Genomic DNA, 25,108 nt, shown 5'->3' with positions numbered 1-25,108 from the left:
CTCACTACACTTACTTGTAAAAACATTCAAACATTTTAACACCTACACTCGGCGTCAAATAAATCGCACCACCCGCGAAAAACACTTTCAAGCGTATACATCCCCACTTCCCACCAATATTGGTATCATTTGAAAGCCTTGTTCTAAGCTTTTTTAAGGTTGAGAAACCCCAAAAATGCGTGTTTAGAAGGATCCAGTCTCTTCTTAAAGTGACAAGTAGTTACGTTCAAGCGAACAAACATCTGACTTGAAAAATTTTCGTAGTAGACCAGCAAAAAAACTAGTAATACCTAATTATTATAAATATATTTGATTTGATTTGAACTTTTATGGTTATAAAACTGTTAAATTGGAATTAATCTCTCCATCTGTTAAAGATGATACGTGAGATCATTATTTGGTTTTATAACCACGAAAATTGGTCTGGATAGTCCCAGAGATGAGGCAAAACATTGGATTTTTTCAAGTCACGTTTATGGTACATGTTAATCGTTTAAGAAATTAAATGTGTTTTTCTTTAAGTTTATTTATTGGGCTTTCAAATGATACCAATATTGATGGTGAACCATGTTTGTGTTAGAAGAAAATCTTAAAAATAATTGTCGTGGGAGGTGCGATCTATTTGACGCCGAGTGTAGTCATTATTTAAGAAAATACATTATTATTGCATTTAGGTACGTCAACAATATAAAAAATATCAAAAATATATTTATTAAAAGCAGTTGAAATATAAAAAATATTATCTGTATGTATGTATGTATGTAGCAAAAAAGCACAACATTACAACTACATAAAATAAAGCTTAACTGACGTGACGCCATCCCGTAAAAAATATGTAATATTTTTGGTCTAAATAGACTAGCTAGAGATCATTTAAAAGGACATCATCCACGTTTCATATATTTTTGGTCCAAAATCAAAAGTGCCGGCCAACAAAAAAAAGTGCTGTATTCTGACAGAATACGTCTGCCTTAGCATTTGTTACTATGGCACCAAAGCTGTAGCACCACTGTGCGTCGAGTATTTGAGATCTAAAAGTCATCGACTATTCATACATTTTTTGTTCAAAATCAAAACTGTCGGCCAATAAAAAAAAAGTGCTGTATTCTGACAGAATACGTCCGCCTTAGCATTTGTTACTATGGCACCAAAGCTGTAGCACCACTGTACTTCGAGTATTTGAGATCTCAAATTCATCGACGATTCATAAATTTTTTTTAGCACTTTTATTTTTTGGTCGGCACTTTTGATTTTGGACAAAAATGGATGATGTCCTTTCCAAGTACTTACAGTGATTGAACCTCTAATATATTTTTATCCGTTTTCTATTTATTGTCAATCGAGTTAGAACTAAGGACAACCGAAGTGAACCTAGAGATGTGTTGAAAGGGATTGCACCACTGAGGATTTTAGATTTTAAGGGATTTCATAGTAAAATTAAATTTAATTTAAGAGCCGTAGGTTGCCGACCGCTGGCTTAAGAGTTATACTTCCGAAAATCCGATCTCTATTTTAATAGTGACAAGATTCAAAATGGGTTGCGCAAAATATTTTATTTGGTCGTTTCTTTGGCCCTTTCAAAAAGAAAAATAATATTAGTTAGCCCCTCGTACTAAGCTATGCTTTGGGTCTAGACAAAGTGCACATTATAATCATAAACCAGTCGAAAAATGGTCGAAAGGCCTATTTTGTATTGAGTTATGACGGATTCGATTTTCGATTCGATCAAAAAGTGCAACTTGTCTAGCCCCTCTTGTGTAGTGGGATCACAATAATCGAGTGTCGGGATTCGCACCCGCGTTCGTCGGATGTCGAGTCGGCCAGTCCGACCCCTTCGCCGTTCGGCTATCGTGGCTTTAAATGGTAAATTTTTAAAACGGAGGCGCTCGCATCACATCCTCGGCAGCCTGGAATCCCGATTCTATTGCTCCGTGGACCGAATTGTAGTGTTTTTCCGAAGTGGCCTCCCCAGCAAAGTATACGACCGCCTTGCCTTTAAAGTTCAGAGGTTTCTTGAGGCCTGCCGCACTGGCCTCGGCTTCTTCCGTGGCCACACTCCGGTACGAGTACGAGCCGCGAACTAATGGGTCTCTAGACCACTGGGACCTGAAATTCCGGAGATCACACATTACTTAAACGTAAACGTCATAAACGAACTAAAGCCTGGTCCGTGAGCACGTAAAATCCCGTCCAATGACCCCAAGCTACCCATCCTTATCGCTCGCGCGTAATTATATTGCTGTCGCGACTGTGCGACGCGCGCCCGCAGTGAGTGTGCGAGCGCGACAGCAACATAATTACGTGCGCAGAACTGACGGGCGATTGGGCAGCAAGGTTCTGGAGTAGAGGCCACGTATCGGAAAGCGCAGCGTAAGACGTCCGCCCACAAGGTGGACTGACGACCTTATAAAGGTAGCAGGAAAGGCGCTGGATGCAGGCCGTTACCAAACGATTATTAAGGAAATCATTGGAGAACGTCCTAATATAATGATTTATGATGATGATGACGACACATTACTTTGCAGCGCCCAATAATTACCAAAAATAAGTATAGGACACGTCAATACAATCGAGTTGAAGAATCAAAGAACGGTATTTCGCACCCTAGGTGTGCTAGGAGTGCCACCGCCACAGTGGGTTCTTTGCTTTACTTACGCCCGTATTCACAAACGATGCTTGCTCAAGTGAAGCAGCAAATCGAACGCACAGCGTTGAATAGAGCTCTGTGATTGGTTCGTGTGTCACCCTGTGCGTCCACGCGCACTGTGAGACCTCATAGTAATGTTTGTGAATACGGGCGGGACTATTCCCACCTCTCGTTCCCACTACTGCAACTCCTGTGTAGCCAGGATCTACAGCTTGACCGCCACAAAAACCCAACCAATGAAGGTCAAGTTTGTCCCGGGGAAAAGTTAAACTGTTATTGGACCCGCAACGAAATTAATCAGAAGAACATATGAGGAGTTGTGAATACGGGCGTCAGAATGACGGGATCTTTCCTGGAAAAAAGTTTTATGAAACTAGCTTTATTAGCGTGTTCTATTACCTTATGATTCCTTTAATCGCCGACACTTTGAAGTTTAAACTAAATACATGTTGCATAAATTTTTCGATGCCACTTTTTACTTCATGGTCATCTTTCCCTTCCATTTTCTTCGCCCCCTCTCCGTAGATCCAAGCCAAGAGTACATTCGGCTGGTGTTCAACTGTCCTCAGTCCGTATATTTCTGTCACCCACTGATCAATCTCGGAAAAATCATTCTTGTCCTCCTGTTTCCATATGACGTTGAAATTAGCGGGTGAATGACCCCACCATGTGCTCGCGAATTCTATGTAAATCTTATCCAACACGCAGAAACCGATGTTGTCTATGCAACTGATTTTTTCCGGCTCTAACATGGGCATAAACAGCTTACTGTGGCTAGAAAAAGGAATTAAATACGTATGTATATTTCAATAAAAGAGTCTACTTTTCAATTAATTTACTGATTCATTGTCAATGCCGTGAATCATGAAACTCGATGTTTTACACAGAATAGGATGGAATAGGGATGTTTTCTGACTAAAAAAAGTAATATTTAGAATTAGTCCGTCACTTATCAGAAAATCAACAAATATTTTTCACTGTTACAAAGTAATGAAAATTGTAAGAGATAAAGCACGCCCAAGTTCAAAATTAAATGAAGGGGACCGTGACGTCAAGTGTAGCACTTTGTGACGTCACGCGGAATTTCAACGCACCATAACTTTGTAATTACTTGTTTGATTGACAAATAAAATATACGTGTTAATTTTTTTTAGAAAACTAGTCTATTGAATTTACGTTACCTTTCTTTAAGGACCCCAATTGAGACAGTGATGATAACACACTTCGTCTCGATCGTCATGTTATTCGCAATTACTTTCACGTACGGTTTATTGTCATTGGTATCGTCTTCCAGTTGCCAAATTACAGAATTCACCTTGGTATTCAGAAATATCTCAGGTTCGGACTTCGACGAATGAGGATATTTTTTCTAAAAAAATAAATATACTTTATTAAAATCGCAACCTTCTATAACTAATGTATTAAATCACCAGTAGGTAACGCTTTATCATCCGTAACGTACACGACTCGTCTCGTTTGACATCATTCGCATTTGGTCCCATTCGCAAAATGGTCACACTTTTTCAACCTGCAAGTTGAACTATTGTTTCAAAAATGGTAGGCTTCAACTTTATCTGTGTGTGACCATCATTTTTCGATTGGAACAAAATGCGAATGGTACGGTCTGCGTCAAACCCGAAAAAAAAACAGGAGGTTTAAGGAGATTAAAAAATAAGTAATCACCAACAAAACGTCTAGAATAGTCTTGTAGCCCTTTCCTTTCCAATTGAGCCAGAACTCCCCGCGACAAGTCTCATTTTCCACAAGGTTTCTAAGGGACTTCCCCTCTTTAGGATCGACTTGCCCTCCCAGGTGGTTATCTCTTTTGTACCATTCAATAAACGGCGCGGTTATTGGAATTCTTCCCGGATCAACGATGGACTTACGACCCACTCTGTAAGTAAAAAATCAATAGTAGTAGGTAAGTATTAATTTTGAATTACAATAAAAAGTCAAATTTCTGTTATGAATTACATTGGTAGAGACAACCCAAACGCTTCAAAGTGTATGGAAACAAAGCAAATAGTAAAAATAGCAATAATAAACGCATAGCTGGGCATTAACTCGTTAATCCGTTAATCGTTAATTAACGAAGTTAACATTTCTATTAACGGATTAACTTTTAAGTTAACTTTAAAAAATGTTAACGGACTCGTTAACTTCCGTTAAATTATCTTAAGTCCGTTAATCGTTAATCCGGTACCTACTATTTACCAAAAAGATACAGCAGGCACGCTGAAAAACGCTAGAAAAACGCGTTCTGACAAGTATGTTTGGGCTTCCAGAACTTCCAGAACCCAAAACAACAGTTTTTGTAACCAGATCACTAACGACACTTGTTAGTACCTATGTGTGGGACAACTCTTGCAATTGAATTTAAGACCAGTTTTCCTGAACCGATTGAGCTGAAATTTGGTATACTTATGTAAGTACGACAATGCATTGTTATAGTACCATTGAGCTGGTCTGATGATGGAGTCATGAGGTGGCCATAGGAACTCCTAAATGAAACGGCGGCAACGCATCGAATTTGGGTTCGTTGGATTTGTCTTATCGAGCACTTTAGTAGTAGATGACGTCCAGGGTCCTGATGATGGAGTCAGGAGGTGGCCATAGGAATTCCTAAACAAAACGGTGGAAACCTTCAGGTTCAGAATGTCCAATTCCCAAAATGTCCAATTCCCAGAATGTCCAATTCCCAAAATGTCCAATTAATGAAATGTCCAATTCCTGAAATATCCAGTTCTCGAAACGTCCAATTCCCAAAATGTCCAATCTATTATTATGATGGGTTTGTTAAATAAGTCCTCATAGCCTTTCTTAAAAATTAGTAATTAATATATTTCTGTACGAATGCGTTTAGTTTTTGCAAAATCGGCATATAAACATAGAAAATTTGTATTACTTATTTGCAAAAAGTACGTAGAAAAAATTTGTAGCTACTGCACTTTATACTCGTACAAGTATGTATTATAGTTATATATATTTTTTTCTATTGACCTAAAAAGGAAAGAATAATTTGTAAATAAATAAATGATTATTTAAATTTAAGTATGGTTAATTGTTAAATATTTTTAAGAAAGCCTATGAGGACTTATTTAACAAACCCATCATTTTGGGAATTGTAGTTTCGGGAACTGGACATTTCAGGAATTGGACATTTTGAGAATTGGACATTCTGAATCTGAAGGGGTGGAAACTTATCGAGTTTGGGTTTGCTGGATTTGTCTTTTCGAGCACTTTGGTGCTAAATTGTATTGTAATTGAACCAAGGCTCTGAGAATGAGATACTACTAAAAAGTGTAAAATAAAATTATAATATGTAATTAAAAAACGTATTAAAAACAAGCTTTTATTCTGAAATGCAGTTGTACTAAAACGAAAAAAATAATTGTACCTACTTATGCAAGGTTCCAATAATTTCGAAAGCTTGTAGCGCAAATTTAAAAGAGGAATAAATTCCATGCGCGATACAAGCTTTCGAAATTATTTGAACCTTGCATTCAATTACTTTTTTCGTTTTATTATCATGTGTTAACGGATTAACGATTAACGTTAACTTGCGTTAAATCTTGCGAAATGTAACGGTTTAACGTTTAACGAAGTTAATTTTTTTATTAACGGTTTAACGATTAACGAAGTTAACTATTTGATTAACGGTGCCCAGCTATGAATAAACGCATGTTCCTTGCCTTCGAACTTAAAACTAACGTGACTTTGCAAACAGTTACAATTAACGATTAATGATGATTGCATCAACTTACTTTTCGTCAATACACTTCGAAATGGACCTCTTATCAATTCCATTTGCGTCTCTCTCAGCGTCTTTGAATTCGTTGACAATAGTATTTGCGTTCCCGTTTGGCATAAGGGTGCCGTTGGAAAATATATACCAGACTTCTTCTTTGCCGGGTCTGCCCAAAAGGTCATGAGGATTGGCTAATTCAAACACCTTATTTCCTGTTTCGCCGTGGCACCTGAAAGTAAAGTTGTTTTGGTAGTTAACTTGTTAGTTACAAAATAAGGCTAATACACGGTAAACTGGCAAATGTTTTGTAAGACGAATATTATATCATCATCATCATCATTTCAGCTACAGGACGTCCTGCTGAACATAGGCGTCCCCAATGATTTTCACATCGTCCGATTGATAGCGAACTACATCCAGCGCCTGTGAACAAAGGCGACCGCTTTAGTCGACTCAATTCAAGAAAATGAAGGCTGAAATGGTTCCCAGGTGAAATGAGGACACTAAAAATGCCACTTTCTTCGCCCAGATGAATAAAGTGCTAACAATTCCACTTGCTCACCTGGGTGATATTTAGGTAGTTTTTAAACGGAATCCGCGCCAAGGATATGCTTACCACGCTGCGCCGAGGTCGACGACGCCATCCGCAAAGGGAATGGTGCGGATTCGTCCACCGATCCTAGACGCTGCCTCTAAACCCACCACGTCCAAGCCGGCATCCTGCAGCTTGCTCAGGGCAGCAATCCCGGCAGCGCCGCACCCTATTACTACTACATCTTTCAATTTTCGCCTGCGAAGTAATCGTAACAGTTCAGGCCTGGTTTTCGTCAAGACGGACCGGAGCGGAGCAGAGAAGCGTTTTGAATAACCAATCGGATTTCATTATTTCCGGATCTCCTCCGATTCGCGCGTAGAAGAGAGGAGAAATGTCGCGTGGACTCATTTGAGCAGAGCGGTGCGGAGTGCGTTTTCCTTTCATAGAGAGCAATACAGGGTGGAAACGTTAAGTGATCTCACTCGATTATTTCTAAACTATATACGATATTGAAAAACTGGTTACTGATCCTGAAAGTGCTTGATGAGCTCTTTCAAACGGTACCAATAATAGGTTACAGAATAAACTGGATCTATCTGAAAATTCAATGTTTCCAGCTTCCATACTAAATGTATGCCAGACACACAATATTAGAAGTGTATTTTTTTTAAATTTTATAATAAACTCTTAAAATAAACTCGTAAATTGTATTCAAATTTAAAATTATTCATGAAAAACATTGGTTTTAGGCTTTACTTGCTATAATATTGTCAAGAGATGGGTGTCATCAGTGTGGTAGTACTAAATGTATGGAAGAAGGAAACATTCCAGATCCAGTTTATTCTGTAACCTATTATTGATACCATTGGATAGAGCTTGTGAAGCACTTTTAGAATCAGTAATCAGTTTTACGATATCATGTGTAGTTTTTAAAATAATGTGACTTTACCAAATGTATGGAAACTGGAAACATTGAATTTTCGGATAGATCCAGTTTATTCTGTAACCTGTTATTAATACCGTTTGATAGAGCTCATGAAGCACTTTCAGGGTCATTAACTAATTTATTGATATCTTGTATAGTTTAGAAATAATCGAGTGAGATCACTTATCGTTTCCACCCTGTATACTGACAGTTCCGCATCTCCTCTCGACTCCGCTCCGCTTTGGGGGAAATAGCCTGCCAGCTTCGCCGCACATCTCGTCTCCGCTTCGCTCCGCCTTGGCGGAGGCCTCAGTTGGGTAGTTTAGTTTGGTGACACACGAATCCCAACAAACGATTAAAAAAACGACTGGGTTGCACCATCTTCTGTAAAACTCCATACTAAATAAACTGGTTAAATTGTCAATATCTTTATTGCATTCCATGCTTAAAGTCATAGTTACGGTTAAAGTTAAGGTGATGCAACTCAGCCATAAGTTGAGAGCTGTTACTTAAAAAGAGATCGCATGGCAACGGATAGTTAACTGTCATGTTTATTAATTTGATTAAAAAAAAACGAAAGCGCACCGCTAGTCGTTAACGCTCTTTTTATAGTTTTTTTTTTTAAATACAAACTAAATTATTTTGTGTTAAACAATTGGCATGAAAACTACAGCTCTGAACCTATGTTTGTTAATATCGTTTGTTGGTGAAATTGGGCCTAAGAAATGGCAAAATGGCAGCAGTTAAAACGTTGCGTTGATTATTCATAGATTTTGCATAGAAATAGGCAACACACCTGTTGGACGTAACTTGAATGGATTCTGTTTATCAAATTCAACTGAATGACCGAATGGTTACTGATTGACCTAGTAAAAATGATGGTTTAACTAAAACGAGCCAGCTTTTAAAATATAAAATTGACATGTTTGTTATGGCGCAGTTACACTAGCGGGAATTTGATGAAGATAATAGTGTGGACACGCACTTCAGTTACTTTCGCCGTGCGTCGTCCATACTTCGGTGTTCGTGCTCGCGCTTCGTCACGGTCAATTTCCCGTATAGTTTAATTGCGCCATTACATAAATAATTATTTGTGAAATTAATTAGATACTTCACTTACATTTTGCACTTAGGTATTCACTTAAAGCTTTGTCAAAATCTTAACATTGCACTGACAAGGGGGCGCCTTGCGTCGTTGTGTTGCGACGTTCTAAAAGCGTTTAACTTATCGTAACTACTAATCGAATTCTACATATTATATTAATTATAATGTTGTTAATTCATATCAGTTAGTTTTACGTCACAAAATTGATAAACATAGTAGGTATTATGTAAGTACGAGTATTAGATAACTTTAATTTAAATAACTTATTAGTAGTTATTATTTGAAACGATGTTTTATTTATTTATCAGTTTAGTTTTATTTTGTGTTTGTGGATTTATGTAGGCAATAAAACGAAACAGTGCAACATCGTCTAAATAATATTCATCCATTACATCACAGTCGTTAAATGTTAAAATTTAATGAAGCCATAATAAAATAAAGTGTCGGAATATTTACGAACGAAGGTAAGCAGTACGTGTATTATTTGGGTACTACGAGCTCATATTTTAATCCATATTCAGTAAGAAGTTACTTCAAAAGTTCTTACTTCTTTTCTTCTTCCTCTTCTTCTTCTACGTGGCTTGATGATACTCTAAACTGTTGCCTACTTGAAAAAGCATCATTAAATCCCATAGCGTCACTGGCATTTGCAGCCATCATTATACCAGCACCGACAGCCGCAGCTATGCCCAAAGGCCCTAATGATTTGCCAAGCTCAAAACCGATCCCCTTCATGTTCTGTAAGAATTAAATAAATAAATTAATTAAGTCCTTTATTGCTCTACAACTTAGCCGTCAACTGGGACCGCAATTAACTGGGACCGCGGTCCCAGTCACCGGATGCGTAAAAATTAAATAATTTTCTTCCGGCGACTGGGACCACTCATGGATTTTAGTACTGTACCAATTTTAGATTGAATAATATTTTCTTTTAAGTTATCTATGAGTGGTCCCAGTCGCCGGAAGAAAATTATTATTTTTTTATGGATCCGGCGACTGGGACCGCGGTCCTAGTTAATTGCGGTCCCAGTCGCCGGAAGCCTCGAATTTGCTCGCGCGGCAAACTCAACATCCTGCCCGCTTAAGAGCATAGTGAGCAGGATGACTTGCGTGACAAATTCACCCAGTCTGGACGCACCAACAATAATATTGTTGATTGATTGACATAGTTTATGGAAGCAATTGGAGGTGGCTCAGCTAATTGCCTGAAAATACTCGGGCTGCGCGGATTTTCAGCCACTCCCATTTCTCATAGGTCTTATGCGAGAATTGGGTAATGAGGGCTAATAGTAATACATTTACAAGTGGCAATTAAAAAAAGGGGTCTTAACTACATTTTGCGTTTTTTTAACCGACTTCAAAAAAGGAGGAGGTTATATGTTCGACTGTATGTATTTTTTTTTCTATGTATGTTCACCGATTACTCCGTCAATTGTGGACCGATTTTCAAAATTATTTTTTTGTTCGATAGGGTACACTTTTGAGGTGGTCCCATTGTCACCAAGTCAGGATCTGATGATGGGATCCTAGGGAAATTGAGGGCAACCCTCAAATTTTATAGGCACGTATATCGTTTTTCAAACTTTTTCTTAAGTTATTCAAGTATTTGCTCCTGGAAATCATAATCTCATATTGATGAGCTGATGATAGAAGGTAAAACTCCTTAATGCTTAGGAGTTGGAGGATAATTCTTTAAATATTATAAGTACAAACAGACCAACAGTTGTATTCTTTCATGTTTTTAAGGTGGGCTGACGGTTTAAGGTCTTTTAGGTTTCCTACATGGTAACCTGTATTTTGTATGGAATATTATTTACACTAGACATGAAGAATATGGTGTCAATGTACTGCCTACCTTCAGTGGTAACATCAAGGTAATAATTAGTTAACTAAAAAGCAAGAAATAAGTAAAATTTTATAAAAAAAAAACCGACTCCAAAAAACCTACACTGAAAAGTGGAAAAATAATTACTAATTTCCTACTTATTTATTAGGACGAATTAATATTTATGTAGGTATACCATGATTGATACTTTTGGAGTCGGTGCAGGCAAACTTTACATATTTCATAATCTTGGCACCGACTCCAGAAGTACCTATCAATCATGGTATCCCAACTAATATTATAAATGCGAAAGTAACTCTGTCTGTCTGTCTGTCTGTCTGTCTGTCTGTTACGCTTTCCCGCTTAAACCTCGCAACCGATTTTGATTAAATTTGGCATAGAGATAGTTTGAGTCCCGGGAAAGAACATAGGATAGTTTTTATCCCGGTTTTTGAAACAGGGACGCGCGCGATAAATTTTTTCTGTGACAGACAAAATTCCACGCGGGCGAAGCCGCGGGCGGAAAGCTAGTACCTACATAAATATTAATTCGTCCTAATAAATAAGTAGGAAATTAGTAATTATTTTTCCACTTTTTAGTGTAGGTTTTTTGGAGTCGGTTTTATTTTTTTTTGCACAATTGTGTTGTGTGAAAACACTTATTAATATGGCTCAGTTACACTATGTGCGAAATTGATCAGGATGAAGCGCAAGCACATACACCGAAGTATTATGGACGAAATCAAATTCAAAGCTAAGCAAAGTATTAAAAATTTACTCACTGAATAGTTGGCCAAATGAGATTTAAATTAACTGCCAATCACCCCCTGTTATTTTATTGATATCTGGAAAATAAATAAAAATTGATTAGGCATAAATTATACTGACCGCCTCCAGTTAAAACGGTTACGATCCGTTTCCGGGTTGATGTGTGCTTCGTAAATCTGGTAATAGATTAAATCCACTTCTAAGTTTTTCTGATTTTTTTTATTCATAATTGAGTCTGTTATGTTATTTACTAACAATACTAGGCGTATTAAACCCGCCTGACTATTAGTTCTAATATCTGAGTCACTACACAAGGTTGAAATGTAGCATTTCAGTCAAAGCAAAAAGATAATATTTGTAAGTAAAACTCATGTTCCAAACGTTACTTGTTATTGTTTTAGAGGCAGGTAGCATGAAGACCGAAACAACGCATCCCTAACCTGTTATTGTTGCAACTGAACTAATGAGGGACGCGGGGAGGTGAAAACATCTTAACAAGCGAGCAGCAACTAGGTACCCTGAGCCCCGATTACGGTAATTTTTAACGTCTCCGATCCAGACGCGCTTCATCGATTCTGCGATACGATTGGTCAGCGTAATGATCAAAACAGCGTACGTCAGCTGTTTTGACCAATCGTATCGCAGAATCGATGAAGCACGTCTGGAGACGTTAAAAATTGGGGTTCTGTTCGTTCGTTCGTTTCAGCCAAGTGACGTCCACTGCTGGACAAAGGCCTCCTCCAACCCTGTATTCAATAATAACTACAATAACAGTGAACAATAACATCACAAAAAACGAAAAAAAAAACCTAAGCTGGAGGTAGGATAGCCTATCCTGTCGTCACTGCGAATAGGGTTGCCAGGTCCAAAATTACAAAAGCCGGACTTTGTGTGCTTCATTTGGCCGGACATTTTACCCTAATGTGCAATTAGTGAATTAGTGTCAGGTCAGCTCATGAGTGAGTACTATCATCATCGGTTGCTAACCAACATCCTGATGCGTGCGCTTCATATGATTCTGTGGCTCGACTTTCGCCTGGCGCGGCAACCGAATAAAGAGCCTAACAAAAGCCGGACAGGCCGGACAAGGCAATATTTGGCCGGACAAGTCCCTAAAAAGCCAAACATGTCCGGCTAAAGCCGGACGCCTGGCAACCCTAACTGCGAATCTTATTTGTCTCGCGGCGCGCTTGTCATCATATGGTTTGCTGGGGCTTTATACCAGTTTATCTTTAGTTATCCATGCAACTCCAGTTATATTCCGAGGGCTATCCTACCTCCAGTGTTGTTTGTCTATTTTTTGTTTTGTTATTGTTTTTACTATAATGTTTACTGTTATTGTACCTAGTTTATGCTGTTATGGAACATAGCATTGCAAAAAACACCATCCCGTGCACTAATTCGGACACTAGTCCTACAGTTAGACTTAGTACTAGGGCATGTAATATCGGAAGGTTTTAAATTCCGATATTGGATTCCGATATTAGATCTCAATATCGGAATTCCGATATTAATATCGGAATTGAGTTCATGTGCTATAAAATTAATATTTGGTTATATTCGTAAGAATTCTGGATTATTTACAATAAAAGAATGATTTTAGTCAAAATCTTTTATTTGGTGCAAAACAGCACTTCATAAAATTGAAGTATTTTAAAACCATTTTTACGTTATGGGTATCCATTGCATTTGGTTTTTTATGTGACAAGAGGCAAACGAGCAGACGGATCACCTGATAATGAATGGTTACTGATAATGAGCCTATATGGACTAGCAAATAATTAAAGTGTTTTTGTAAAATCACAGGTATCAAACAAACTTTTACTCCTTCATTATATTACCCTGTTTTATGTTGGTGGAACGAATTTTAGAGTCATTCAAATCACGTGTTACAAAAATTGTAGATAGTGGTAAAAAACTTGAATATGCTTGTAATTTGTTTCTTTGATTATCGATGTACAACTCACAAAACCACTAGCCAGCCATATGTCAGCCATAGGACGTCCACTGCTGAACACACAGGCTCCGATGCTGATTTTCACAATGGCCGTTTGGTGGCGGCCTGTATCCAGCGCCTTCCTGCTACCTTTATCTTTATGAGTTCGTCGGTCCACCTGGTGGTTATGAGTCCTACGCTGCGCTTTCCGGTACGTGGCCTCCACTTCAGAACCTTGCTGCCTCATCGTCCGTCTGTTTTTCGTACTAAGGCAGAACCGTTGGAAGACCTTATCACAATACTCGAAGACCTTAATCGAGTTTCCCAACAGGTAGGCTTTCGGATGAATATGGAAAAAACGAAGCTTATGTCGAATGTCCATGTTGCTCCTTACCCAGTTTCGGTTAGGAGCTCGGTTCTAGAGATTGTTGACAAGTAAGTATATCTATCTCGGACAAACGATCAGCTAGGTAGTTAGATGCAATTTCGAGAAAGAGGTAAATCGTCTAATATAAAGACGAAAGTCTTCAATTAGTGTGTGTTACCAGTGATGATATACGGCTCGAAAGCGTGGCCTTTGAATATAGGGCACAACGTGCTATGGACAGGGATAAGCTTGGTGTTTCTTTACGAGATCTAATCAGAAATGAGGAGCTCCGTAAACTAAGGTCGCTGACATAGCCCGACGGATTAGCAAGCTGAAGTGGCAATGGGCAGGACACATAGTACGCAGAACTGACGGTCCATAGTCCATAGTAGTAAAATTAATGTTTGAAAGGGAGTTGAGATGTCGTTCTTTGTTAACCACGTACCTATGGCAAATGCTAAAATTGATTTGAAACAAGTTAAATTAACCATAAAGTAAAGATATTAAAATATTTGCAGTGGAACAAAAAGTGATGGTGAGAGACATGAGAAAATCATTGGTCTTTGCCAATCATGTACTTTGGGCTTTGTGGCAGGTTGTGGCGAGGTTAAACGCTTTGTTTAAAACCTCAATTAAAACTTTTATCTGATTCCGATATTACGATATTGGGTCGCTCAATATCGGAATTGAAATATCGGATATCGCAGTCCGAGATTCCGATATTACGAGATTCCGAGATTCCGATATTCATGCCCTACTTAGTACCTGTACAGAATACACATTAGAACCTGTAACTAACCTAAAGGCAAATCAACTATAATTTATTCATAACCACACTTTGTTGTTTGAATCATCCGGCATACTTACCTACTATGATACCTACTATCGCTCGCTACACCAAATTGTAAGCATAGAGTCGTGCATGCGTATTGACCTTGATTTAGTCGCTCTCCCGGGTGAACTAACACAAACTACTTATTTACAGGTATTGCGCAAACTTACCTCCATAAATATGACGAGGATTGAAATCAGCAACCTGTATTATGTATACTACATACTCTATCTGTAGGCCTAGGATGCGCGCCGCGATAAGCGTTTATCGCGCCATTTTATCGCATTTTATCCATTTTTTGCGCGATAAGCCCATACATTTGCCGTCTAAAATCATCGATAAGATTTTATCACGGCGCGCATCCTAGCCCGGCAGGAATAGGTAGGTACTAGGTGGTGCAGTGACTGCTCTCTTACTCATTGCATAGATTATCATATTATCATATCGTTATTCTACTAGTTTATACTTAGTATTATCATAAAATATTATACGTAAGTAATAGGTAATCGAGGCTGTTAATAATAGGAATCAACAATTATAAAGTTTGCCTACAATTCATTATTAATCCTACTTAAAAAAATAATATTGCGCGTTGCAATGTCGTGTAGGTATCGTTTCGCTTGCTCGTCGTAGATCCCACGAATGATGTCGCACAGGGATGTTATGGATATCCGTAACCGTAACCGAAACCGCTGCTGTTCTCACTTGGTCACTGGTGACAATCGGGATTATTTTGCCCATTTATCCTCAGTGGCGACAAAGCCAGTGTTGATAACCGGGATTAGCGTAACAAATGGCCAAGCCACATTATTGAGACTATGTGTTGTGTGTAGGTACTTATAAATATTTACCTAATTACAATTAGTAAAAAATATTTGTTGTACTTACAGTAATATTGTCCGTTTAAATCTACATAATAAGCAATAAGCATGCAAATACTTATTTTAAAACATAAATTGGTTCCTTTATTTAATACGAAACTCAATTTAATCATAATCGCTTGGATAGGTATAATAAAAACGATATTTCGATAACAATAATAGGGTTTATTTATATGCGTTACATTAACTCGGGGATTCCCCTTGACAAAGTAACAATGAACAACTAGGTAAAGATACTAAAATCAATTCTATAAAAGAAGTTTTCACCAAAAGATAGAGTCTAACTAAAGATCTTCCAAAATATGGTCATAAATGATAAAGATAACAAATAAAATAAAATAAAATAAATATTACCTTATTTTACAGAATACAAAAGAAAGCACCATATTCTCCTTAGATTAATGACTAACCACCGAAGTGAAGTGAGCCACACAGATTAGAGAGTGAAGTTGGCAAGCAACGGCGGCAAGTCCGAGACTCCGAGTGCCCTTGTAATTGACAGATTCAGTGTTGTCAAGTAAAAAATAATAATAATACTAAAATCTATATAAATAAAAATGAATCGCAAAATGTGTTGGTAAGCAAGCTATGCGCTTACCAACTCAATCTTACCAATTCCTTTTTTTAAATGTTCGTTGAAGTCCAAGGATGGTTTTTAAAAGAGAAAAGAAGTTTTTAAAAGAAATACATTTTTTATTAATTATTTATTTAAGAAGTTCGAACAATTTCCGGGAAAACCCTAAAGGGGATAAACGGGGTCCACGCGTACGAAGTCGCGGGCGGCCGCTAGTAAATAATAGTAATCATTGTTTGAATATTAATTCAATTATCACAATTAAGTACATAGGCAGGTGTTTAAACAATTTTATTGTTGAATGTAGACTACCAAAAAATGTCACAATGCATGTGAAAACCGGACTTTTCTAAGTTAATTAAAAGGCTATTTTTTACAGCAGCAGTGATACTTAGCTGCCAGGCTATTGTTTTGTATAGTGGGTACTTAAATATAATAAACTAGCTGTGCCCGCGACTTCGTACTAGTGAAAATCCGTTGTCGCAATAAACCTTCCTCAATACCTAACAATCTAACAATTTTTCGAATCGTAGTTCCTGAGATTAGCGCGTTCAAGTAAACAAACAAACAAGCTCTTCAGCTCTATAATATTAGTATAGATTAAAAAAAAATTAACAAAATTAAAAGTTAATGCATTATGTTTGTAACTTTGTACTGTTGTGTGGGAAATGGAATCGAATCGAACCAACGAACTCTGACATAGTACCTACTTACCGAGTCCGTTACGAACCACGAAACGTAATAAAATTATTCATTAATTATAATAATTGAGCAAAAACTAGCTTCTATTTATTTAAAAACGTTAAACCATTACCTACATTTTTATATCAAAGTGAATAACCTAGATTTCATTCGTTTATGTCACAAAAAACGTAACACTTACAACACAAAAAAATAGGTAAGTACTTATTCCTCACGAAGCTCAGGTGAGCTTCGTGAGGTAAACTAGTTTAGGTAAACTAGGTACTTATTTCTCCACTATAAAGCAGTTATGATATGTTAATATTTTTGTAGAGCAATAAAAAAACATCTTCAAATTAAATTAGTATCTAGAAGCACCAAACTGGCAACACTGATTCGGAACAAATGGCGCTGCGTGTGAGAACTGCGAACTAATTTATCAGCAGGTTAAACGGAAAGATAAGTAGGTACTGTGCAAATAAACATTCGCGGTTTGTTGTAGATTTAAATAGAATTCGCAGAACACATCATCATTTTCTAAGTTTATGGATTACTAGCTTTTGCCCGTGGCTTCACCCGCGTGAACTTTAGTTTATCACAGATAGTTATAAATTATAGCCTTATGTTTTTCTGCGTTCTAAAGAATAATCTGTAAAGTTTCATCAAAATCCGTTCAGTAGTTTTTGCGTGAAAGATTAACAAACATCCATTCAGACATCTAGACATCCAAATTTTTGCATTTATAATATTAGTAGGAAGTAGGATATAATAAGTATTAGTAGGATTCATGCTTGAAGATGGTCTTATAATTGACTAGCTTTCCGCCCGCGGCTTCGCCCGCGTGGAATTTTGTCTGTCACAGAAAAACTTTATCGCGCGCGTCCCTGTTTCAAAAACCGGGATAAAAACTATCCTATGTTCTTTCCCGGGACTCAAACTATCTCTATGCCAAATTTCATCAAAATCGGTTGCGAGGTTTAAGCGGGAAAGCGTAACAGACAGACAGACAGACAGACAGACAGGCAGACAGACAGAGTTACTTTCGAATTTATAATATTAGTTGGGATTGTACTTACGGTACGTTCTCAGTGCAGTGTAGGTACTCACAGTAATACGAATATGTATGGACTGGCAAAGTGATAAATAAGGGACATGCTACCTACTATATCGATAAATGTTTTTCTCTTCCGACGAGTTTCCTTCCTTCGTTCGTTTCAGCCCAATGACGTCCACTGCTGGACAAAGGCTTCCCCCAAGGATTTCCACAAAGACCGGTCCTGCGCTACCCCCATCCAGGTACTTCCAGCGACCTTCATCAGATCGTCGGTCCACCTAGTAAAATATACAGGGTGGCCAGGGAGTTGACGTTCAAAACTAAAATTTAGATTCCTTACATCAAGGTGTATCTGTTCTACGATTTTGCTTAGTTTAATAAGAGATAGAGTTAAACTCTATCACCTATGGTTGGTTTTTAACTTTTTTCTCACTCTGGCCACCCATTTTAGCTTTGAACATCAACTCCCTGGCCACCCTGTATAAATACATTTTAATTAATTAAATTTTCGTTGTATCTACCAAGCCAGGTGGGGATAACGGGAATAAATACCTTATTTTTTTAACCCAGGTCCTTATTATTATTAACAATCCTTTGCTAGATAATTCCCGGTAATTGAATAATAATCCCTTTATAATAATCTAAAACTTGGCTGCGATGTCGTCAAAGCACAGTTTCTAATTTCAGCCAGAGATTGTTAGTTGCAAAAAGTCTAGGGAAGACGTTTTGTCCCCGGCAGTAATGAGCCGGCCTATATCTCTAGCACGAAAAACTTTCGCCTTCGAATCGTTTGCGTATTCAACCTTCTTACTACTTACAACATTGAAAATTCGATACCCAGCTTTCGAGTTCAGCGAAACGTGACGATTTCGATTGTCAAAATTAGTTTGGTGCTACCATTTATAATTTTTAATAACCCAGAATTAATAGTAGCATAGCGTCCTCCTGTAAATCATGAATATGGTTGTCCAACGTGGCAAAAAATGGAACTAAATAATCCAATATTGATAGTAGCGCCTTCCTATCAATGTCATAGTGTTGGACAACTATACAAAGTTCACTTTGCGGAACGCTCACTAAATGTCACATTTTCGTGCTATTGTTTAGTTCTCGTAGGAACGCAGTTCTTTTTAAGTTTTCAAACTAAATCTTTCAATGGCAATTCGAATACGCAAACGATTCGAAGACGAAAATGTTTCATGCTAGAGGTACTGTAGTAACCAGACTTACTACATTCTTAGAACCGCCTGGATGTGCAACGTAGTAGGGTAACCACAAATCTTGTAGTTCCTGGGACGATCTTCTTCAGTGACAAGAGAAATGCGCAGAATGGGTTGATGCTGTTTCCATTAACAAAATTCCGTATTTTATAAATAAATAAATATAAAAATATCTTTGGACAATATCACACAGCGCCATCTAGCCCCATAAAGTAAGCAATTAATATGCTTGTGTTATGGGTGCTAACTTATTTACTATTTATGTACTTTTTTAAATACATAGTAACTAACACTCAGACCCGTCACAGAAATTAAAATTCATTATTTCAATTTCTGCCTGGCCGGGAATCGAACCCGGGACCTCTCGGCATAGTAGTCCGTTCTGAACACCAAACGGCCGACATAAAAAGTTCTTTGAGTGTCGATGCCTGGCCACTGATGGCGCAGTTACACTATGCGGGAAATTAATCGAGTCAGTGTAAACGCACTTCAGTTATGCCGTGTGTTCTCCATGTCCATACTTCGATGTGCGTGCTCGCGTTTCGTCTCGGCCAATTTACCGCATAGTGTAACTGAGCCATTATCCAAAGAAAATAAGTCCTAAATTATGGATAGTTTCAGGACCCCTCTTTGAAGCAGGTGAAGTGATTGATATACCTAGGTCGTTCTACCCAAACCGCTGATAGAGCAGTGATCGAGGATTGTACGATGGTTTACTGTTTATCGACTTCATGGTCACCCTACAACAGATGCAACTTTTTGCTATTCCTCGGACAACGTCCTTCCAGTGATGTTTACTTATGTAAGATATTACACTTTTATAAACCCGATCTTGATGCAGTATACAGTATACATATCTAAGTTTGTAGAGCAAAATACTCCAGTTAAACCAATCAAGACAACTTCTTTCAAAAATTAACACTGAAAAATTTACCAGTTTTCAATTTCCTTTAAGAGTAGGCGCACACCGTTGCTTTTTAGTTGGCCGATAGTTGTGCCCGATTTTAAATTGTATGAAAAATCGGCCAAATCGAATCGGTGTAGTGTGCGCACTCCCATACATGCCCATACTGATCAACTGCCCGACTAAACTATCGGCCGACGAAAAATCAACGGTGTGCGCCTACTCTAAGATTAATTAGCTTAGCTTTGAAAAAGTAATATAATTAGTGACTTCATGTACTTAAGTAACCTTTTGCTGAACAATTAGTGACTTCATGGACTCGTACCCTTTTCCGCGTATTTTCTCAATCAGAGAAACTGACCTTTACGCCCGTATTCACAAACAATGCTTGCTTATGTGAAGCAGCAAATCGAACGCACAGCGTTGAATAGAGCTCTGTGATTGGTTCGTGTGTCACCCTATGCGTCGACGCGCACTGTGAGACCTCATAGTATTGTTTGTGAATACGGATCTTTGAAAATAGAAAAATAGAAATAGAAAGTATTTATTTGTCTCAAAACAGGTTTCATTTACAGTTTTCATTTTCATTTTCCGTTAACCTTTTGTAGTGTTTTGTGGTATATTGGATATCCTTACGGAAATCAACAAATGTTTATCAGTTAACTTTGTGGCATGGTAGGGGAGCCTTTAAAAACGAAGAAAATAGGATACTTTTGGTTTGAAAAAGTCATTGTTAGTTTTTGAGTGTTTCACCTGGGAACGGAACCCAGCACTTCCAAATTAAGAGACTCCTTAACATTCGTGCACTCACAGGAGCATCTTGGCGGTGTTTTTTCAAACGAACACGATATGTTGACACCTGCTTCAACAGGTGTTGCCACACGCGACTAATAAAATATTGGCCTTTAAATTATGCGCAGGCGTTTGAATCATGAGCGGTATTTTTAGAAAATGACAAAAAATCTGATTTATGTATGATATTCTGAAAACAAACAAGAGTAGGTAAGGTATTATGAGATTTTTTTTACAGATGCCTATTGAAGTTATGGTAAAAATTGCCTTGATTATGACAGAGTCAACAAGATAAACACGCATACATTATTATAACTAAAACTGCTAAGAATTAATTTACGTTTTGTGTCCAAATATAAATTAGGTACCTACCTAGGTACAGATAGTGCAGTTTTATTTACATTGGTAGGTACCCTACTGTAGGGTACTTTTAAATTTTATTTAATCAAATGTTGACAATTTAAATGCGTAATAAAATACTGAGAGCTTTATGATTTACTAAATCTAAATCAAGGACTGGGTGAGACATATGCCCATTGCCCGTATTCGCAAAAATCACTATGAGGTCTCACAGTGCGCGTAGACGCACAGGGTGACACGCGAACCAATCACAGAGCTCTATTCAACGCTGTGCGTTCGATTTACTGCTTCACTTAAGCAAGCATCGTTTGTGAATACTGCGTTAATCGTTAATCTAATTCTAAGTAATAGTAAGTAGGTACCTAAGTAATGGATTGTAAAACAGATGGCGTGATCCGCTTTACAAAAACATCGAGTTCACACGAGAATGCTAATGGTATGGAACCTGTATTAGCAGGAATATTATCAGGATAGACACTATTTTAGTAAAGCTTGTCTAGAGATACTAGAATAGTTTCACTAGGATTACAGGTTTCACTAACAACTCAGTTTCGGAGTTAAAAACCACAGTATTTGCCCGACTGCGCCAGAAGGAGGGTCATGTTTTTCGAGTGTATGTATGTATGCACTTATATTTCTTTGGCACGGCCTACAGCCTAAACGGCTTGACCGATTTTAGCGTGAGAGGTGTCGTTAGATTCGTCTTGACACTGGCTATACTAAAATTGAAAAAAAATCAAAATGGCGGATTTTAGACGCCATAATGTCTTCAAAAAAAAAATTTTTTTTTCACAAAACCTATCGAGTGGGGTATCTAAATAAAGGGCTTTTACAATAATTTGAGGTACTTAACTAAAAAGATTAAAATAAAATTATTATTGAAAAAACAAAAACTAAAACTGCGTAAAAATGAACTAAAAAGATAAAAACAAGACAACTTAGTGTTCACAAATGCAGTCGGAGACATCAATTAAATATTACTACCGACTGCATTTTGTGAACAATAAATAATTTATCCGGAAAATGTATGAACCCTGATCACCATCATCAGGTCTTTAGTCTCCTGCAGAAGCACCGGGGACTAAAGACCTGATGATCGAGGACCGGCGACCCATTTCTATGCTATTCTATTTTGTGTTATTATGTTCAGACTATGTAAGATGTGTCAACGCTCAAGTTTCCAAAATAAAAGCATATACTCGTAGTCATGTGTAAGGGTCAAGCCGTCAAGCATAACGTTTATTAATAAGCACTTTGTTCGAACAACTGTAACTTGATGACTACATCTGAAAACGTGGCATTTGAATAGTGAATGGACTAAAAACTAAACAGGTCTTGAATTGCTAAATGTCAATGTTTTAACTTATGTTGATTAATTATAGATTAGTAGTTCAAAATGGTTATTTTTCGATTCACCTGTAAAGAGTTTGTAGTGTAAAGACGGCTGTATACAATTACTAGCGGCCGCCCGCGACTTCGTACGCGTGGATTCCGTTTTACCCTCTTAGGGGTAGAGTTTCGTAAAATCTTTTCTTAGCGGATGCCTACATCATAACATCTACCTGCATGCCAAATTTCAGCCCGATCCGTCCAGTGGTTTGGGCTGTGCGTTGATAGATCACTATGTCAGTCAGTCAATCAGTCACCTTTGAGTTATTTAAATTTAGAAGATTTATGCCCGTTTTCATCATCAATCCCTAATTTTTAAGTGATATGTCTCATCTGTCTGTGGTAACAAATAACAGCAATTTTGTTTTATGGTGAAAACAGGCATTAGATTTAAATATAGTACTGGACAAAAGACCACGGGCTGGAAAACGTAGCGTGGGCAGGCCTCCTACTAGGTGGACCGACGATCTGGTAAAGGTCGCGGGAAGAGCCTGGATGCGGGCAGCGCAGGACCGTTCATTGTGGAAAACCTTGGGGGAGGCCTTTGTCCAGCAGTGGACGTCATTTGGCTGAAACGAACGAACGAACTGGACAATGTCTGTGGAATTGAGATCCGACGAGCGCGGGTTCGATCTCCGCTTATAGCTTACTACAAGGGGTTAAAATTTAACTAAAAATATAAATTTACAAATTACTAATAGGTACTTATTCTTATAAAAAATAACATCATTCTCAAATTAAACAGTCATTCAGTTATTTGATATTGACATGGAGGTCCACGTGAGTTCATCGACTTATTAAATTCTTGAGCTTATCGCGAGCTTTCGAGGTGTCCATTTGAGCCCACTTCCTGCAAACTTGCAAAGCTGCTATTTAAGGGCACCCGTACATCGGCGTTTTAAAGATGCTTTTATTATTACGTGGGGCAAAACCGGTTTCAGATGTCTGCACTGTTTTCGGAGACTAAATTTTTAACTAATAGTACTCGTAAGTAAATCATTATGCAATAAAAATACTTTATAACAGGGATGTTATGGATATGAAGTTTCGGTTATGGATACGGTTACGGATATTAGAATAATATTATATCGGTTTCGGTTACGGTTACGGATAGTAAATCATTTCGGATTATCTGAAAGTTTCGGATAATTTCGGTTACGGATATTAGAATTTTAAAAGATAAAATTCGTATAGCAAGATGCTGCGCGACTCACATAGCGACTTTATGTAGGTACTATGACGGTACCTATGATAAAGGTAAAACAGGCGGGTGTATCAGAATGGTGCTAGGGGATGTCAGATAAGTAAGAAATATTAAAAATATTAAGATTTAAACTCCGCCTTTATCCGAAACTATCCGAAACTTTTGAATCGGTTTCGGTTACGGTTAGGGGATATTTTTTAATTTCGGATATCCGATAGTTTCGGTTACGGTTACGGATATCCATAACATCCCTGCTTTACAATTTACCTATCTTTAGTAATCTTCAGTCCTTCTCCTGACCACACTCTCGGCATATTTGCCCTTTAGACTTAATTTGTGAATTTATTACAAAGTACTAACCGGTGGACAAATTGTCACATCCAGTATTTGAATCGAAACGGGGAATTACGTAAAAAATTAACATAACTTATTGCATTTTTATTTCGTATGTTTGCTGCCTTATTGGTAGAGAGATGGATGTGCCTCGATAACTGTATGCCTGACATATGGGCCATTTAGCTGGTCGTGGTGTGAGCAGGTTGCTTTTTATTCCGCAAACCACCAGTGCAACTTTGTTGTTGTTTATATTTCTTTTTTGTTTTGATTCCTTCGTTGGACGTACACAGATTTGTTGCTACAGTTGAAACAACTTCTAAAAAGCCGTATGCCACTAATTATTTATTTCCGAAAAATCAATGTTTATGCTTTTTATTTTGAATATTAATATGTTTTATAAGTTCGACAATATTAACGAAGCCAGGGTCACACATTACATTCCTACTTTTAACGTAGAGTAGCGTAGGTCGCTTTTTAGGTGGCTTCGAATTATCTGTGTTTTTAGCGCCTTCATCTTTCGTGTGCGGTCTACCTTAAATTATTAACGGTAATCAACAGCTAATGTATCAACATCAAGTTGGAACCTTTCTAGTGTAGGTATTTAGAATTATTTTATTTATCTAAGTGAAAAATCTTGCTTTTTAGGTCGTTGATTGTTCTAGCCTTCTTATCTGCGCAGAATTAGCACGCGCATGCGCGATACAGTAGCTTATCAGGGCAGGCACAAATGTCGTTTTTTAGAATTTTTGTGTAACCAAATAAATATTCAAGGATTTTATCACAATAATATTACAGTCAGTAGATGGAATGGGAAGTTACAATTAAGTTACGTAGATGTTTTTTATTTTAATTGTATTTTTTACTCATTATTTCAAGTTCTAAACAGCGATTTGAGATTGTATTATGATAAACGACTATCCTACCCAATTTGAGAAAATTTTATCAGTGAAATTAATTGTTAAACAATTCAAACCAACAGAATTCCAACATTTCCAACTCAATTAGGCCACTAAAAAGATCAAATA

At 37.6% G+C, this 25,108-nt stretch overlaps 1 protein-coding gene across 2 annotated transcripts; it reads right to left on the bottom strand.

Annotated features, from left to right (window-relative positions):
* Positions 1-1,868: 1,868 nt before the first annotated feature.
* Positions 1,869-16,047, bottom strand: LOC114359478 (spermine oxidase). 2 transcript variants are annotated; one of them, XM_028313899.1, is made up of 9 exons: positions 15,924-16,047; positions 11,568-11,630; positions 9,508-9,698; positions 7,012-7,185; positions 6,412-6,624; positions 4,331-4,541; positions 3,829-4,016; positions 3,047-3,421; positions 1,869-2,106 (listed from the first exon to the last, which is right to left on the bottom strand). In XM_028313899.1, the coding sequence occupies exons 3-9, from the start codon at positions 9,693-9,695 to the stop codon at positions 1,872-1,874; spliced, it is 1,584 nt and encodes a 527-aa protein (XP_028169700.1). In that variant the 5' UTR covers positions 9,696-9,698; positions 11,568-11,630; positions 15,924-16,047; the 3' UTR covers positions 1,869-1,871. The 2 variants fall into 2 exon arrangements, with proteins under 2 accessions (XP_028169700.1, XP_028169701.1); XM_028313900.1 differs by lacking the exons at positions 9,508-9,698; positions 11,568-11,630; positions 15,924-16,047 and adding an exon at positions 8,976-9,113.
* Between the last annotated feature and the right edge of the window lie 9,061 nt (positions 16,048-25,108).

Source organism: Ostrinia furnacalis, unplaced genomic scaffold (assembly GCF_004193835.3).
Source record: "Ostrinia furnacalis isolate ACB-3 unplaced genomic scaffold, ASM419383v2 OfSCF4399, whole genome shotgun sequence".
Lineage (NCBI taxonomy): Eukaryota > Metazoa > Arthropoda > Insecta > Lepidoptera > Crambidae > Ostrinia > Ostrinia furnacalis.
The sequence above is the reverse complement of the archived record's forward strand: the minus strand, read 5'-3'. Positions and strand labels throughout refer to the sequence as shown.

What these genes read in the sequence shown, in the direction of transcription:
- LOC114359478 (XM_028313899.1), bottom strand. Translation starts at nt 9,695, where the DNA reads ATGAAGGGGATCGGTTTTGAGCTTGGCAAATCATTAGGGCCTTTGGGC. An exon ending in GTCGACCTCGGCGCAGCGTG is followed by an intron (nt 6,625 to 7,011) that starts GTAAGCATATCC and finishes CTTTACTTTCAG; the next exon opens with GTGCCACGGCGAAACAGGAA. An exon ending in ATTGGGGTCCTTAAAGAAAG is followed by an intron (nt 3,422 to 3,828) that starts GTAACGTAAATT and finishes TCCTTTTTCTAG; the next exon opens with CCACAGTAAGCTGTTTATGC.